At 42.6% G+C, this 16,465-nt stretch overlaps 1 protein-coding gene across 1 annotated transcript in view; it reads right to left on the minus strand.

The window, feature by feature from the left end:
• The window catches only part of EXT1 (exostosin glycosyltransferase 1), a 187,412-nt gene that overhangs the window by 25,383 nt on the left and 145,564 nt on the right, over positions 1–16,465 (minus strand). Inside the window, exons 2-3 of the mRNA XM_052787129.1 lie at positions 5,893–5,986; positions 3,032–3,139 (exon numbers count right to left, since the gene is read on the minus strand). Coding sequence (XP_052643089.1) covers positions 3,032–3,139; positions 5,893–5,986 — 202 coding nt within the window. The remainder of the gene's footprint in view (positions 1–3,031; positions 3,140–5,892; positions 5,987–16,465) is intronic.

Consider the following 16,465-nt stretch of genomic DNA (forward strand, 5'->3'; position numbering starts at 1 on the left):
GCTTCACTTCTACATCTTGCCCCATCCCCATGACCCTCTTCCACACTGGAGAGAAACTAACGTACGTATGTGTCATTCTTTAACTTGGGACATTGACCAAGGCCTCCAGTACACCACTTTGACAATGCAAACTGACATTATCAAGGGAATTTAACTGCAATTTGCTTCAATTACAAGAGCTACTCACAGTACCACAAAGGCATCTCCGAATTGTTGCTGATTTGTGTTCATTTTTTCTGGGAATGAAGAGTTGTGCTTTTGTGCCTACTTTTTTGTGATTTCGGATTAGGCCACCTCGTTCTCAGACACTCATTTCTCATAAATCTTTCACTTAAGTCGTTAGTTGTAAAAGCATATACCTGGGCTGTGTGTTGTTTTTGCATATCCCAGCTTATTCTGAAGTTTATCTGCACCCCACCACATCTTGCTCTTTCCTGACCAGAACACACTTTGCTTATTCCTCAAATATTCTGAGAGGTGGCAGTGATCATTATTTGCTTTCACGTGCTCCTGAATCAAATGTTTTCACACAAAACATTTTCCTGAAGAAAATTTGAGACTTTAAGAATTTATGTATAAAAAATTTCCACAAGAATCATTCAATTCTTTACTGCATAGTTTGCATCCGGGTCTGCACACGGTGTCCAAAAGGACCATGGCTCCACAGGGTGCACTGTCAGATGGGACAATCTCTACTCTCTAAGCCTTTCGTCTCTCAAGATCTTCATCTCAGAGACACTGCTAAGTATCATACAGAATTTGAGCTCATGAGAGAGTTAGCACTACAGCAAGTTGGAACAGAAGAAAATGGTCAGACTGTCAAAGATGGTACTTTACATTCCTTCGCTATAGGCCCTTTAGGTAAAATGTAGGTCTTTATGTACAATATTCCCTGCAAAAATAGTATGAAAGATAGAAGCTAAAAACATGTATTAGTACATGTTTTTCTAACTGATCATGTCACTATTCGTGACGTGATGCAGTAAATAACTGCATCAAATTTAATCTTTTGGAGTGAATATTCTTTCTTTTCAGTACTTTTCCAGTAAGTTCCAATAAATAGAGGGATAATGAACATTACCTATACCGGCTGCACACACATGTGTATTAATCACACCCGGGATCATTACCAGCACCAAACACAAGATCAAAGTCACTTCACAGTGGTGATACGGCATTTTTTCTATAAACTTAAAACATTGCACTGCATTATGTGCAACCTTGCGTGTATGTGCGTACGTGTGTGAGCAACAAATAAAATCAATACTCATTATCAGCTACGCCTTTTGAAAGGGAAGGCTGCTCTGACTGTGAAGGTTACTGCAAGAAGTTACGGTTTTACAGACCACACCATGCTTGCGAGTGCCTGCAAACACAGTGTCAAGGTTAAAAAGAAGCCTTGGTGCCTGCTCTGTTACAACAGCTGGAAAGAAAAATCAGAGCTCCCATTTTAACTGCATTTGCCTATTAGTTATTAATCTACTTGTCCAGAAAGACAGGTGGGGAAAATGAGGTATTAATACTAATCTGGCAGGATTACACTGGAATTATTAGAACGGGATGACATCTTAATAAAAGGTCATTTCAGTAATAAGTAGGGGGAAGGGAAAAACCACCCTGCACAAATAAATGCAGAAAGGCTGGGTTAAGCTCTCCCAGCGCTATGATGAGGAGAATATGCAAATAAAAACATCCGAGCTGCTCTCAAACAGGAAATGAAAAACTGTAACATAACAAAAACATTTCCCAGAGCAGACATTCAGGCCCTCTGCCAGCTCTTTAAAAACTCTGTTAATAACGGTGCAGTAGCTGTTCAATATGGAAGCAGCTGTGAAGAGAACGAATGGCATGTTACCGGAAAGCAGGAAGATCAGCAAATTATTATTATTTAAAGAGAGAAATAATTTTGCTCAGAAAAATGTGCTGTCCACAGAAGCAAAAATCAAATGGCCCTTTTATATTTACAGCTTGTATCACATTAAGGAGAATACGCAGCACTGTGAAAGGCTTGCTAGGCCAGCTCTTCATGAATATTTACTTCTTCAGACAAGTAAAGAGGCATCTAATGAGATTTTCAAAGGTACTTCATTTTTGGGGTACCAAGACACCTGTACCTTTGAAGGCTGCTCTCCATGGATGACAAGAGCTTGCCACTTTGGCAATGAGTTAAATTCAAGCATAACCGCCATCCCCCACCACCCCCCCCCCTTAGTGGCTACTTAGTGGCTATTCCAGATCTCATGGATCTCAGCTTCATGCTGGGCAATGGCATTTTATCAAATGCTACTTTGGGGAAACCAATTTTTCAAGAACTTTTCCTAACATGAAGTTCTCCACATACTTTACAGAATGTATTTAGACCACACAACCCACTAGGGAAACAGAAAAAAAAAAAATCTAGTGAATCTAAAACCAAAGTAGATGCTGAAGGTAGCAGGGAATTTCTAACTTCTCAACCTGCTTTTGTTCTATGATCTCAAGGAGATTAACAGTTAGTGACATGAACACTGCTTCAGAAAGCAATGTTACGTAGTCCAGACACCAGAAAAGAGACAGATTCTGCTTCCCACAAAACTGTTAGGTGGTAACTCCTGCCTGAGAAAATACCTGCTTTCCTGAGGAGTCCATTCAGTACCTGCCAGCCAGACACACAGTGCTGGTGGGACCCCTGACGATAAACTATTTCTGAAGGACTAGAGCAGAACCTGCCTTCAAATGTTTTCTCTCTCATCACAGGACAGCTCTGCCTCAGAGAGTCATGCAGGTGCTCCACACCAGAAGAAATTTCATGCTCCTAGGAAAAATAAGAGTCTCCTGCATTTAAGAATCTGGCCTGGTGACTGCAATGACCTTCAGGTCAAAAAATGAATGATGTCATATTAAATGTGTTCATAGCAAGTGTGACACAGACAATCCCTTCATGATAAAAATTCTTTTATAGCCCTGACCTTTTGGATTCATCTTCCCCGTCCATTTAGATGACAGCAGCAATAATCAACTGATCTGCTGAAGGCCGCAGTCTTTTTCTTACCTGTAATAACAATCTCTCATCGCCTATGACGGCAGCTTGGTTCCAATCAATCACTTCCGAGAATGGCAACTCCCATCCGTTGCTGAGCATAACCGGGACGCAGGCAGCCTGTACGCACACAGAGGCATTGCAGTCGTTAGCGGGTACCCCATGATTAGGGCAAGCTTCAAGGTTTGCACCAACACCGTGACCATTGTTTTCTGCACAAGCTCAGAAGGAGAGGCAACACAGCAAAGAATACCAGAAGCTAGAGGCCGCAGGAGGGCAGCCCAAATGTTTATGGTTCTCCATTTTGTGCTTATACATATTCACTGAAAGGTGGGGTTTGCATGGAGAGTGGCATTTGAAATCTGGTGCTTACGCTGCCAGATGAGGGCAGAACTGTTAAAATGCTACAGAGGTAACATCAGAGAATTTAATACAAAATGATGGCCTCCCTTGCTGCTTTCTGAACTATTCAGCAGGGAGCTAACTCCCTCAATTTTTATAATATGTTGCAAGACAACCCCACAGAAAACATAGATCATATTTAATTCCAGAGCACTTTTTCCACAAAGGAGGAATGAATTCCCTATCCTGTTTGATATCAACTCTCCAAACAGAGGGAACTGCACAACCAAAACTCATCTGTCACCACCTGTCTACAAAAATAAGAATTGCTTTCTGTCTTAAAACAAACAAAAAGCATACACATTTAGTATCTATTTCATACCAGCATGATCTGTCTAAATTATTTAATCTTCTATGAGTTGCGCAAGGTCCTCTGCACAGACAGCAAGTTTGTGAATATTTAGTAAATAGGGCAGTTATTTCTGTAAACAAATGATCGCCACTACATTCTGGTCAGCTGGATCACAACATAAGATCCAAACCAAAAACCTCCTGATGTGATGAAAGAACCTATTACCAGAGGATCTGCATTGAGCCTGTGCTCTGGTTCAGTTTCTTTTGGATCAAGCCAAGCTTAAGTGCTCTGAATTTGGTCTGGTCTGGGCTTCAGACCTCTCCATACCTCCGAAAAGATGGTATAAAAGGGAACCTTTCAGACCGCTGTACCTTCCTTGGCAACATGTACTACACATAGGATCTTAGACCGGTCCAGTCTCTGCATTACAGCAATGCTTATAATGTGTAAAGAACTGTGATCTTCTGTAAGGAAATCACATTAGTGCATGAAAAAAGCCAACCAGAAAACACTTAGCAATGTGTTTTCATGTTTAAAACATTCCACTAATGTGGATTACATCTTTCAACATGCCCTGGAGCCAGACAAAAATTGGGAATTCATCATAATCGGTGAATACTGCTGCTAGCCTGCTAGGAAAATCCTCAGTGCCTGCATTTTATCATCATCGACCAGGAGCCTCCAAGTTCTGTACAGTGAGGTACACTCCCTGCTTTCTTCTCCTGAGACGATGTATCTAACAGAAGCTGCACGACTTGTGGCCCAGATGAGAGAAGAGCTGAGCAGTGCTATTCAGGAGGATCTGAAGTGACTCTTCATCCCAAATAAGCCAGTCCCACTTCTTCCTCCGAAGAGGCTGGAGAGGGAATAGCACTTTGCAGGCTATTAATCTTCTCCTGAGTAGGAGCAAAGAGGTAAGTGACAGTCCAGAACTTGGATCTCACATGTGACAGTAGGTATGGGGTTCAGTGGTTAAACCTAAGTGTCCAGCACATTTGGGATGCTCTAGGGTATCCAAGAAACCCATCAAAGGCTGGCAGACACGACACAGGTTCTACTGGAAGCCTTCTGGAGAAGCAGCAGAAAGCCAGAAGGGTACCGCTGGGCTTCTAAAATGACATTATACACCTACACTTAGGTACCTGAATGCTGCTCTGCACCGCAGTAAACAATACTCTTTAATAGAGGCTGGGACGTTTTGTGGTTGATGAAGAAAAGTGATGTGATGCTATTCATTAAAAGCTTTACTGCCAATGCTGGGACACTTTCCAAACGGCAAAAGGACACCCCGAGGCAGGACCCTGTAAGGTGTTCTCATTTGCCATCTCACTGACACCAAGAAGCGCCTCAGCCTCCCCTTCCCTCCACTCCAGCCCCCATAGAAATACAGATGCCAGTCCTAGAGGGGACTGCAGCATCTCCCAAAATGCTCTGTATGGCTGACTGAAGATCCAGGACTTCAGGGCTGAGCTGATGCTTGCCAAAAAAAAAGGTCATGCTGGCTGCAGCTGGAGTAGGTCAGTGTCAGGCTTGATCACTATGTTGCCAAGTCCTGCTGCTACAGTGACTCAGGAGTCCCTTTGCATTGCCCTCTGCTGCTAGCCAACAGCAAAAAAAGGGAGAACATTAACCAAAATGTTTTTAAAAAGTGAAGGGGATTCAGGTGCCGTCCGAGACACACTGTGAGCTTCCTGAGATCAGCCTATATCCACCTGCATGTGAAGGTTCCATCTGGGGCTTTACAACCTCCAGGCCACCTTCTGCATGTTCAGCAAGCATCATCTCAAGACAGGCAATGCATAAGCAGGTCTGTTCTAGCTACGTGAAAACAAGCTATTTTTACTGCCCCGGGGCTTACTTGTAGAGGCCAGTGTCTCCCATGGGAAGTCTCACAGCTTGATAAAATACTGCTCTAAACCGGTCCAACCTCTCAGCCTCACCACATCCAGGGAAACCCTTTTCCTGGAGGTAACGCAATTCAACCTTCAGATGAGCTCAGTGTTCAGCTCCTCCTGGGAAGAAGCTGCCAATTGCTCCAGAAGTATGAATAGAGGCTTTTGCAAAGTGGATTACTGTCCACTAGGGAAATGAAACACATTTCCCTCCTCCCCACCTCCTTGCTATTGCACGCTGACTTGCGGCCAATGTAGCTGATGCTTTAAGCTGCAGCTCTTACCTGCAAGGCTTCCAGAAACCTGAAAGAGCCAAGCCTGCGGCCACGGGGAACCAGACAGAAAGTGGCATTGTGCAGCATTTCACGGTAATCATACCTAACAAGAACAGGGGAGAAAAGAGAAAATTCAATTAGTGGTGAGTGCTAGAGTAACTGGGCGTGAAAATGCAAACAGCTGTTGAGACACATCTGGATAAAATTATCCCCAACCAAGACTGCTCACCACCAGGTTAACTAGCTCCCTCCATGCACGCATGTGTCAGCCATCTCCCCGGCTCCTTTTTGTTCATCCTCAGGAGCAACCACCATGGGAGAGAGCTGGGGAGAGTGGTAATGCAACTGAGAGGGAAGGAAATAGTTTTGCCTTTGCAATATCAGCCATTTTTATAAAAACAGGTGTGCATGAGTTCTAACGACAAACTTATACTAAATATTTTGATACCCAAAGCATTGTTGCAGCACTTCTATGACCCTGATTTCTATTCAGATTTAGTCAAAGTCATGCACAAATGCATTCATTTCTTCACAAGAGGTTTGTACGAAGCAAAAAATATTCAAACTATGCCAAAGAAACCTTCCCTTATCAAGCAAGCACTAAAAAAGGACGAGGGGTTACAATGACTTGGTGGTTATTGTCAAGTGTGGTAAGAAGGATAAACTGCCAAATTTTGGCAATTAACACATAGCTGCAATGACCCCTGCTCCTCTGAATTAAAATTTTAAGTGCTTATAGACACTCCTGGGTTTTTTTCCGATTCCATCAATCACCTCAAAACCATTCACCAAAACCACACATCAAATCCTAACAGTTTCCAGCCTGTTATTAGCTAATTGTACTTCTGGCAAACCCATGGAACTGTGAATGGCATCAACCTCGTCTGAGACAAAAGGATCCAGATTAAACACCCCCCATTCTCCAGAGTGTCCTGGACTCTGCAGACAGATGTTATTTTGACAGTAACTTGTGGCACTGAAATTTTCTAACACTAATAATCTAATTTAACCATAGCCTGCAGGCAGAGCCATTTTTTTGTATGCATGTATATGTGTATGTATATACATATGTACATGATTATATTTTGTATATAAAAAACTCCAGATCTGTGTTTGTATTCTCACACAGGCCAGACAGATGGGAGTAAGCCAATTTTCAATTATAAGCTCCGTCTTTAGGAAGAGACATCTTGCAAAGGCCCATTTGCTTAAACAAGCGTGTATAGCTAATTTGCACAAGAAAAGGTCACTGTGAATGGATTAAGATTATCTGCACTGAGAGTAAAATAAAAACCCTCGTTGCATTAATTAAAACTACAAAACAGACTTCAAAGTACTTTTTTTTTTTTTTTAATCGTATCTCAACTTTGGTTAAAATACATATACACACATTCCATCTGAGTGGCAGCAATTTCTTTTTCTCTGTGTGGGATATTGATTGGCAGCCATGTCCCAGCTCACCAGCCAGCAGTGACACAGCACACGGGGGAAAACATTAGGAAACTGGAATACCAAAATAATAAAAAAAGTTGCCATTTTAAAGCATTCCTTTTTTACACACCGAGAGGTCTGAGGCTCATTGCTTTCACTGTATATTGCATGACAGAAAATGTTAATAAATACCAAAAATAGAATACCCCGTAGGGCTAGAATACGCCAGTCAGAAGTCCCCCATCATTAGCTAGCTAAAAATGTAAAATCCTGTTAATACCCTGGAATGCAACAATATCCATGAAACGTCAATGACAGAACCAGAACAGAAAGAAAAGCAGAGAACAAGGCCAGCACAAGTGAGTCCTCCATATGCCACTGACATCTTACATTGGGCACCTTTTCTTTCATATCTAATTTGCTGATATTAGTATAGATTTACAAAGGAAATAAAAAGAAAAGGATTTTGTTGACCATTTCCCACCTGGAAACCAGTTAGCGTCTTGCTCCCATTTGTGCGTTTTAAAGCCTAACGTGTGATTTATTGCTGAGCTCTGACATAGCACGGTTCATGGTCATCAAGCAATTTATCTACATCACACGTACACAGAGAGCCTCATCCTAACCTTGATGTATGGGCACAAAATTTCCACTCACTTCAGGGAGAACACGCAAATACATGAGGAGCAGACCCACAGTAAAGCAATATCCACCAAGAGCTGCTGCAGCGAATGAACTGCACCAGAGATTCTTCTCATGAACAAATTTCTCTGCAATTTCAACCCAAATGTTTTAAGGTGACTCAACATGATCTTTGAGCACAGTGCTAAGGGACTGATTTCCAGTTTAATCCCCCTCACCGACCACTCCAGGATGAAGCGTCTCTTTGAAAACCTTAAACACTAATGTGTTAATTTTACTCCTACTAGTTCATGGGTAGCACGCAAAGCAATGGGGACACCCTGCCTTAGCTGAAAGACAGAAGATAGCCCAGTAGGTTTAAATACGAATTCAGAAACACCTTTCACACAACACATGCAGCCAGCCACAAATATATAAACATCTCTGTCAAGCTGCAAGCACAGCTTTGTAATTTGAAGCACTGCTTGCAGAGGAAATCGTTTACATGTTCAGAGGCGAGTCTGCAGCAGGGATCATTTCATGTTTTTCTCAGACTGCCAGGCAGCATTCGGAGGAGACCTTGGCCACAAACACATCACCTGGTGAATGAAGCTCCAGCCCACAGGCCATGGGGGGTACAATAGGTGTCAGGGAAACTCAGTTTCAGATTCCTTCCCATTCAGCCCCGTAGGAGCCACCCACGCAGCAGGAGGTTTGAGCTTTGCTGGTGTTTTGGCAGGGAGGGAATATTTCTCATCAACAATTGGCATTTTTTTCCACATAGGAAGCATACACATCTCACCTGAAAGCATCTCTGCACTTCCCTTAACTCTGACTTGAAATGCTTTCAGTGAAGTCAGTGAGATAATGTCTATGATTAAAGGTAGGTATCTGAGTTAAATCTTTGCTGGACTTAAAATTTCTCCTTCACTTGTCCAGGAGCGAAATCGGAGCTGGTGCAAACATCCAGGAACACCCTCTCAGCTACAGGAGGACACTTGTACATTAAGTACTGACCTGGCAACTATTGCAAATACCAGTATCGCATCAACCACGGGCTTGATTTCCCCACCATCTTCACTGACTAATCTCAACAAGACCTCGGGGAGGCAATGAAGTATTATAACCCTGCTCGCAACTGGAGGAGGGGCCTTAAGTTACAGAGAAAATAAAGTGTTCAGAAGAGGTTCTTCCAGAGCCGCCTCTTCTTCTTCTCCCCTGGCAATGGGGGTTATATCTGTTTTCAGAACTACTTATTTCCATTAGCCGGTAACGTCTGAAGATGGCAGGGAGATTTGTTATGGTCTTTCAGCTTGCATTGCTGTGGTTTCTGCAAACCCGGAGCTGCCAGCTTGTGGGGACAGTTCTGCATTACCTGCCTATCCAGATGCCCTGGTTTTACCTGGCTATGGAGGTTTTTCAGGCTCCACTTGCAGCTGAGGAATCGGAGCGAAGACCGTCACCGCACGGGTGGCCAGCCGGGCACTTCTTCCTTACTTGCGCTGCTTCGGTGTCATGCTCCTTCTGGCGCTTTCCTTTCCTTTCCTTTTTCCTTTCCTTTCCTTTCCTTTTTCCTTTCCTTTCCTTTCCTTTTTCCTTTCCTTTCCTTTCCTTTTTCCTTTCCTTTCCTTTCCTTTCCTTTCCTTTCCTTTCCTTTCCTTTCTCCTTTCCTTTCCTTTCTCCTTTCCTTTCCTTTCTCCTTTCCTTTCCTTTCCTTTCCTTTCTCCTTTCCTTTCCTTTCTTTTCCTTTCCTTTCCTTTCCTTTTTCCTTTCCTTTCCTTTCCTTTCCTTTCCTTTCCTTTCCTTTCCTTTCCTTTCCTTTCCTTTCCTTTCCTTTCTCCTTTCCTTTCCTTTCCTTTCCTTTCCTTTCCTTTCCTTTCCTTTTTCCTTTCCTTTCCTTTCCTTTCCTTTTTCCTTTCCTTTCCTTTCCTTTCCTTTTTCCTTTCCTTTCCTTTCCTTTTTCCTTTCCTTTCCTTTCCTTTCCTTTCCTTTCCTTTTTCCTTTCCTTTCCTTTCCTTTCCTCTCCTTTTTCCTTTCCTCTCCTTTCCTTTCCTTTCCTTTCCTTTCCTTTCCTTTCCTTTCCTTTTTTTCCTTTCCTTTCCTTTCCTTTTTCCTTTCCTTTCTCCTTTCCTTTCCTTTCTCCTTTCCTTTCTCCTTTCCTTTCTCCTTTCCTTTCCTTTCCTTTCCTTTCCTTTCCTTTCCTTTCCTTTCCTTTCCTTTCCTTTCCTTTCCTTTCCTTTTTCCTTTCCTTTCCTTTCCTTTCTCCTTTCCTTTCTCCTTTCCTTTCCTTTCTCCTTTCCTTTCTCCTTTCCTTTCTCCTTTCCTTTCTTCCTTTCCTTTCCTTTCCTTTCCTTTCCTTTCCTTTCCTTTCCTTTCCTTTCCTTTCCTTTCCTTTCCTTTCCTTTCCTTTCCTTTCCTTTCCTTTCCTTTCCTTTCCTTTCCTTTCCTTTCCTTTCCTTTCCTTTCCTTTCCTTTCCTTTCCTTTCCTTTCCTTTCCTTTCCTTTCCTTTCCTTTCCTTTCCTGCTGGCAGTTAATCTTCCCGAGCATTTTACCATAGGAAAGCTTTGAGAGGAGTTCTCTGCTTTGCTCAGACGGTGTTTATTTCCAGAAAGCTCCTGGTTTCCATGTTAGAAGACTGCTGGGGAGACGGGGCACGCGCTTATTGCTTATATTCCTGTATTGCTTCATTCTGCACGCTTGCACGGAGGTAACATTTTACTGCCAATTTTAGGGTCGGCTTGGCCTGGGCCTCAGCTGCATCATTCAAACATGTTAAAATCCAAAATGCATATGCCTTTAAAATGACAGTTGCGGCTTTAAAACTAAAATAGCTACAGATTTAAACCAAAGCTGGCATCCCTCTGTAAGGATCAACAGTGTGTTTTATTAACTTTCAGGCTTCCTTCTGTAATGATTAAGTGCACCTTGTTCATAGCTAATACCTTTTTAGGCAGCATAAAAAAATAGCTCTATTTGTAATCAATGCTAATTTATTCACACTTTAATTGAAATATCCCCTCCCTGCTACCACCCATAGCTGAGAAAACATGTTCGGCCCCATCTATCATGCAGGTGTGAACACTGCAACGCCGTGTGGGCAATTATCCGAAGCAAAAACGCTGCTCAGCCAAATGCTTTTACCATTTTAACTTCTTGATCCAACACATTGCTTCTGTCTTTCCCCATCCCCCCCTTTTTTTTTCTTCTGATGTGCCGACCTTGTCAATCAGCATGTGGATTAGAGGGCTGCTTGGGATTCCTGGTTCACCATTATCCCAAGGAGCCCAGGCAGGCTGCAGAGGCTCTGCAGTGACTAATCAGCCATGCCATACATTCCTTCTTACAGCTTAAGCATTTCCCCATGTCACTACACTTAAAAGATTATAAACTAGCCTGGGAAACATTTTCACTATGAATTTTAATATAAACTATTTTTTTCCAAAGCCACATCATCATGACCATTGATTGAAGAGAGGTCTAAAAAGACGTTGCCTGTTTAGACCAGCAGATATGGCCAGCTACCCAGATGTAATGATTATCATACTTTATGCAGCTATATGTCACCTGTCATGTAGGAATCACAAAGCAGTGTACATATTTTCTTATCTAATCCTCTGAACACTGATACGGGATACATCACCATTCCCATTTCATAGATGGAAAACCTGAGGTACAGACAACTGGTGGCTTCTCCAGCAGCTAGCCAGACCTTGGGAATGCTAACCCCAGCGTCCTCACCTGCCTCCCTCCTCTCTGGTGATACAGCTGAAAACCAGCCGTATGTTATAGCTATCAAAATTCAGATGGAAATACAGGAGCAGAACCCAAACCAAATAATACAATGAGTGTAACCCCAGCAGTACATATTTTAACAGTGCCACACATAATTCATCTTCTGAAAGATGCTGGAGCTCATCTTTGGCAGGGAGTATCAGCACATACCACCGTAGATGTCAGATAGGACTAGAGCTATTTTTTTCTTTCCCAAGCCAAAAATTGAGATGGCACTTAACCAGCTATGTCCAGGGCTCCCTCCCTGAATCTGCAAGCTCACGAACGCATGCTGCATCTGCTAAAAGTCCCTGCATCAGTTCAAGTGCTACAACAAAGACAGATATTAAACACCTACAACGCAAGGCTAAATGGCAGAGCGTTTCCCAGTTTTCCAGTATGTTCAGTTTCAGCTATTAACCAATTGGCCAGTTTTCTGTGTGTGAATGCTTAATGCTGATGGCTCTGAACTACTGGCTGGAGAGCCTGAAAAGAAACCCACTGTGTCACACAGAGCATCTTGTTGCTTGGTTTCCATTAAGGTATGTTGGCTTTTAAATAAACTGTCAAATAAAACTTGGCATTGAAAACACCAAGTGAGTAACTGTCTTTGTAGAAAAGCTGACAGCTCAGCTGTGCGTTAGATAGATAGCTGCCCAAGACTGAGCTCGAAAGGCTAACGCATCCTACTTGGAAGGGTGCCGTCGCCATGAACTGCTTGCTTTTGGATTTACGGCTGCGCAATGCTTTGGGGTGATCTTAATGCCGGTTAACAGGCTACTGGCTGGCAGTTCATCTCCCTCTCTGCAAGTGCTGGTTCTAGAATTAGAAAGTTTGGAGGTGCAAAAACATAATTGGAAAACTTTTTTTTTTCCCCTGCTTAAAGGGCTAATTGATTTCACAGGTGTTTAATTATCATTTGCTGTGAGATAATACCTTGTAGTGCCATAAAAAATGGATTTAATTTTCGAGTGCTTGCAAAACCATTGCCAAAGCCAAGTTAGAGCTAAAGCTAGATAATTATTCTATAAATCAAACACACTGCCTCCTTTCTTTGAAATTTTTAATACTTGGCTATAATGATATCTGACGACCTTGAAACTAACATAAAAAGGATTTTCTTGCCAAGTGCTGAAAGGCAGCCATTGGAGTATTTCTTTCAGCCTGGTTCATTACTGCAGCTGCCACCACCATGCTGCCCTGGCTGCAGGATTCCAAGGGATGCTACGGTCTAAGTACAGCAGCAGCGTGCGTGAACAGTGATTTCAGCACACAGGTAATGGCTGAGTACGGGTATGAGCATGTGCCCAATCTGAAAATGCTGCTAAATTAATGAAAATCCTGCATGATTCTTCTAGGCCTGGCAATGGATATGGAACTCTGCAAACATTCAGCAACTAATGTCAAGGTACAACTGTTTTCTCCTTTCCATGCCAGCATCTTCTTTTAGTTCAGAAGGTTAGATTAACAAAGAAGAACAGGGAAGTAGAGTTTTCACTTTAATATACTGCTAAAGGAACTTTGTTACAGTTAAGATGGACAGTAACCATTGAAATTTTAATCATCTTTAAACTCTTCAGTGACATCATAGTTGGATTCAGTTCACTTCAATATTATGCACAGAAACATTTGGATACACAAGCCATTAAAGTCAGTGTATATTCTAACAAATAAAAATGCTCTAATGATTTTTGCCTAAATATTTACACGGATGCCCTGTGAATCTATATGGTGCATGCAAAGCACACACAACATTTGGACTGCCAAGTACTATCCAACTGGCTCCCAGTGTGGTGGTTACACCACCTAGAACAAGTAGTCTTATATAGTAGCAAATGCGGTCTCACCAACATCATTTGATGTTTAAAGATAATTGCTTATTTAGCAAGTGTGCCAGAGAGGGTTCGTAAGTAGCGTGTCAGAGGCAAACCTTGCCAAGGTGCCTCTCTAGACAGCGTTACACCCCAGTTACCAGCAACCTGCTAATAGCATCATGTAACGCTTCTTCTAAAACCAAGTGCCGGCTCCTGGGCTTTGAAGTCCCCTTAGAGCACCTGTTTTCACAGCAGCACCTTGCTGTGCTGGCAGCAAGAAAACTCACAACATGCCTGAATAAGAAAAGCCCATGAGGAAGCAAATGTACCACTCGCTTGTATCTTCCAAGGAATGTAAATGCAGCACCACATATTGTGAATTCAATACCCTCTAGGTCAGTGGGAAAGCATTGAAAATGCTGATGCTTGCACGCGCGGATGCACACACAGGAACAGACACGCACACAGCCACAGGGTAAGATTTTACGTGGACCGACCTCCCCTGACACGCTCTGAAGTGACATAAATGTTGTGCCCGTCTGGCACTTACTGCCCATCAAGCTGCTGGACCCTTACAAGGTAAAGATAAGACCGACCTGTTAAGATGATTCAGTGGTTCAGGCAGGCTCTTTCGAACAGGATTCTTCCAACAATAAATTACACCAACACTTTGCATCATTATGGTACCTCTACCTTGCCATTTTCTGGAGATCACAAACTCCTTTTTGAATATTTTAATATAAAGAACCTCAGCGTGCTAGCAGGAGAACAAAGCAGCATCTCCATTTCACTGATGGGGAAACCGCCACGCAGCCTGAACTTGGGCTTCATCTACTCAGCCTTGTTCCCCAGTACTCTGCATAGAAAAATGCAGGAGTAAGTTCAAAGTAATATCTAACTCTTGACAGTGTGCTTTGTTTCAGTGTGCTCAGTGTTTCAACAGAGAAGTAATACCCTGGGTTGCATCAAAAGAATCGTGGCCAGCAGGTCGAGGGAGGCGATTCTGCCCCTCTGCTCCGCTCTGGTGAGACCCCACCTGGAGTACTGCGTCCAGCTCTGGGGTCCTCAGCACAGGAAAGACATGGACCTCTTGGAGCAGGTCCAGAGAAGGGCCATGAAAATGATCAGAGGGATGGAACACCTCTCCTATGAGGAAAGGCTGAGAGAGTTGGGGTTGTTCAGCCTGGAGAAGAGAAGGCTCTGGGGAGACCTTATTGCAGCCTTCCAGTACTTAAAGGGGGCTTGTAAGAAAGATGGAAAGACACTTTATACCAGGGCCTGTAGTGACAGGAAAAGGGTAACGCTTCTAAACTAAAAGAGGGTAGATTTAGGTTGGACATAAGAAAGAATTTTTTTACAATGAGGGTGGTGAGGCACTGGAACAGGTTGCCCAGAGAGGTTGTGGATGCCCCCTCCCTGGAAGTGTTCAAGGCCAGGTTGGATGGGGCTTTGAGCAACCTGGTCTAGTGGAAGGTGTCCCTGCCCATGGCAGGAGGGTTGGAACTAGGTGATCTTTAAGGTTCTTTCCAACCCAAACCATTCTATGACTCTATGATTTTAGTTTTTAAAATGGGGATATTATATTCTGTCTTTCACAGAGTGACTTTGTTTGGACTTTAGCCTTCTCCTAGCAGTGAAGTAGTGTCAAACACTTGTCCTAAATAGCCCCATCTGGTCCCATTAACCAACCTCACATGCTGTGACAGTCCAGCTGTGAACATCTTTGGGGTAATTTCCCATTGCAAAGCCAGTTTTCTTACTCATTTATTCTCTAACTTTAAAAAAAAAAAGCCCACGACTGGAATTTCAGTTATTAAAGCATCAGTTTGGATTAAAGACCCAAACAAAGAAAAATCCATACTGCATTTTCTGAACAAAGCAGCAAATTTTAGCTCATCTGCCACCCACTCTAATTTTGAGATTACAGGACATACCTGAAAGTCTCAGAGTGCGGAGAAATAAAAGACTTATTGTGAGATCTCTCACCTGTCAACACTTGCTGTCTCTGAAGCCGATGATTCCCTCCTACCTGTCAAAAAAATAAGGCCTCCAAATCTTTCTTAATTATTTTTAAATAGCTCTTTATTGAAAACTTGAGGTTAAAAAATGCTGAAGAGGATCAGTTTTCTAGAGTTTCATGCTTCAGTATCTGGGGCTACTGACTGTTTTAACTAACCTAGAAAGAGAAATGGTTGATTACAAGCCCTGGATGGTAAAATGTGAATAAAATAGTGCTCTGCACCCATTTATGCCACACTCCAATAACTGGACTCAGCAGAGTCCAGAGGACTCTGGCGTAAAGAACACTGTCCTGTCCATTAAGCTGCCTGTAGGACTGGGACTTCAGCAGGATAGTAGAGAATGTACAAACCCCTGAAGATTGAATTAGAAGGGGTTATCACTTCTATTCTTGCTTTGAATGTCTGGCTGAGCTCTTTACCAAACGATTTAGAATAGTCCTTATGAAGCTTATCATTTTCTATTCAGCTCCACAGATTTTCCCATTACGGCTATCGAGCTCCTAAGTGGCTTGTTGGCATCTTTAAAAGTTATAGTCCTCCAGACACAACATCTAAAAATGGAAAGCAAAGATGATGTGCAATACTGGCTCTAATTATGCAGGAGTTCATTTCTATGAATGACTGGATTTGTTTCCAAAAAAAAAAAAAAGAGGGACTTTACACAGGAACTGCTGGCAGAGCCCCATGTTGTCTAGGCATGCTGACCCAAAATGTGATCATGCTTGGAGGAAAAATTAGTTCAGCAAACCCATGGAACGACTTTGAAAGAAATAGGGAAGTGATTTATTTTTACTCATAAGAAGTCAGCTGCAGCTTAGTCCCCAGGAGTGGTAACACCACAACATATCTAGATACTTCAATATTTTGGTTGTTTATTAGTTCTCATATTTGCCTTCATCTCAGGATCTCAAAGTATTTTCTTC

This window comes from Harpia harpyja, chromosome 5 (assembly GCF_026419915.1).
Source record: "Harpia harpyja isolate bHarHar1 chromosome 5, bHarHar1 primary haplotype, whole genome shotgun sequence".
NCBI classification, from domain to species: Eukaryota; Metazoa; Chordata; class Aves; order Accipitriformes; family Accipitridae; genus Harpia; species Harpia harpyja.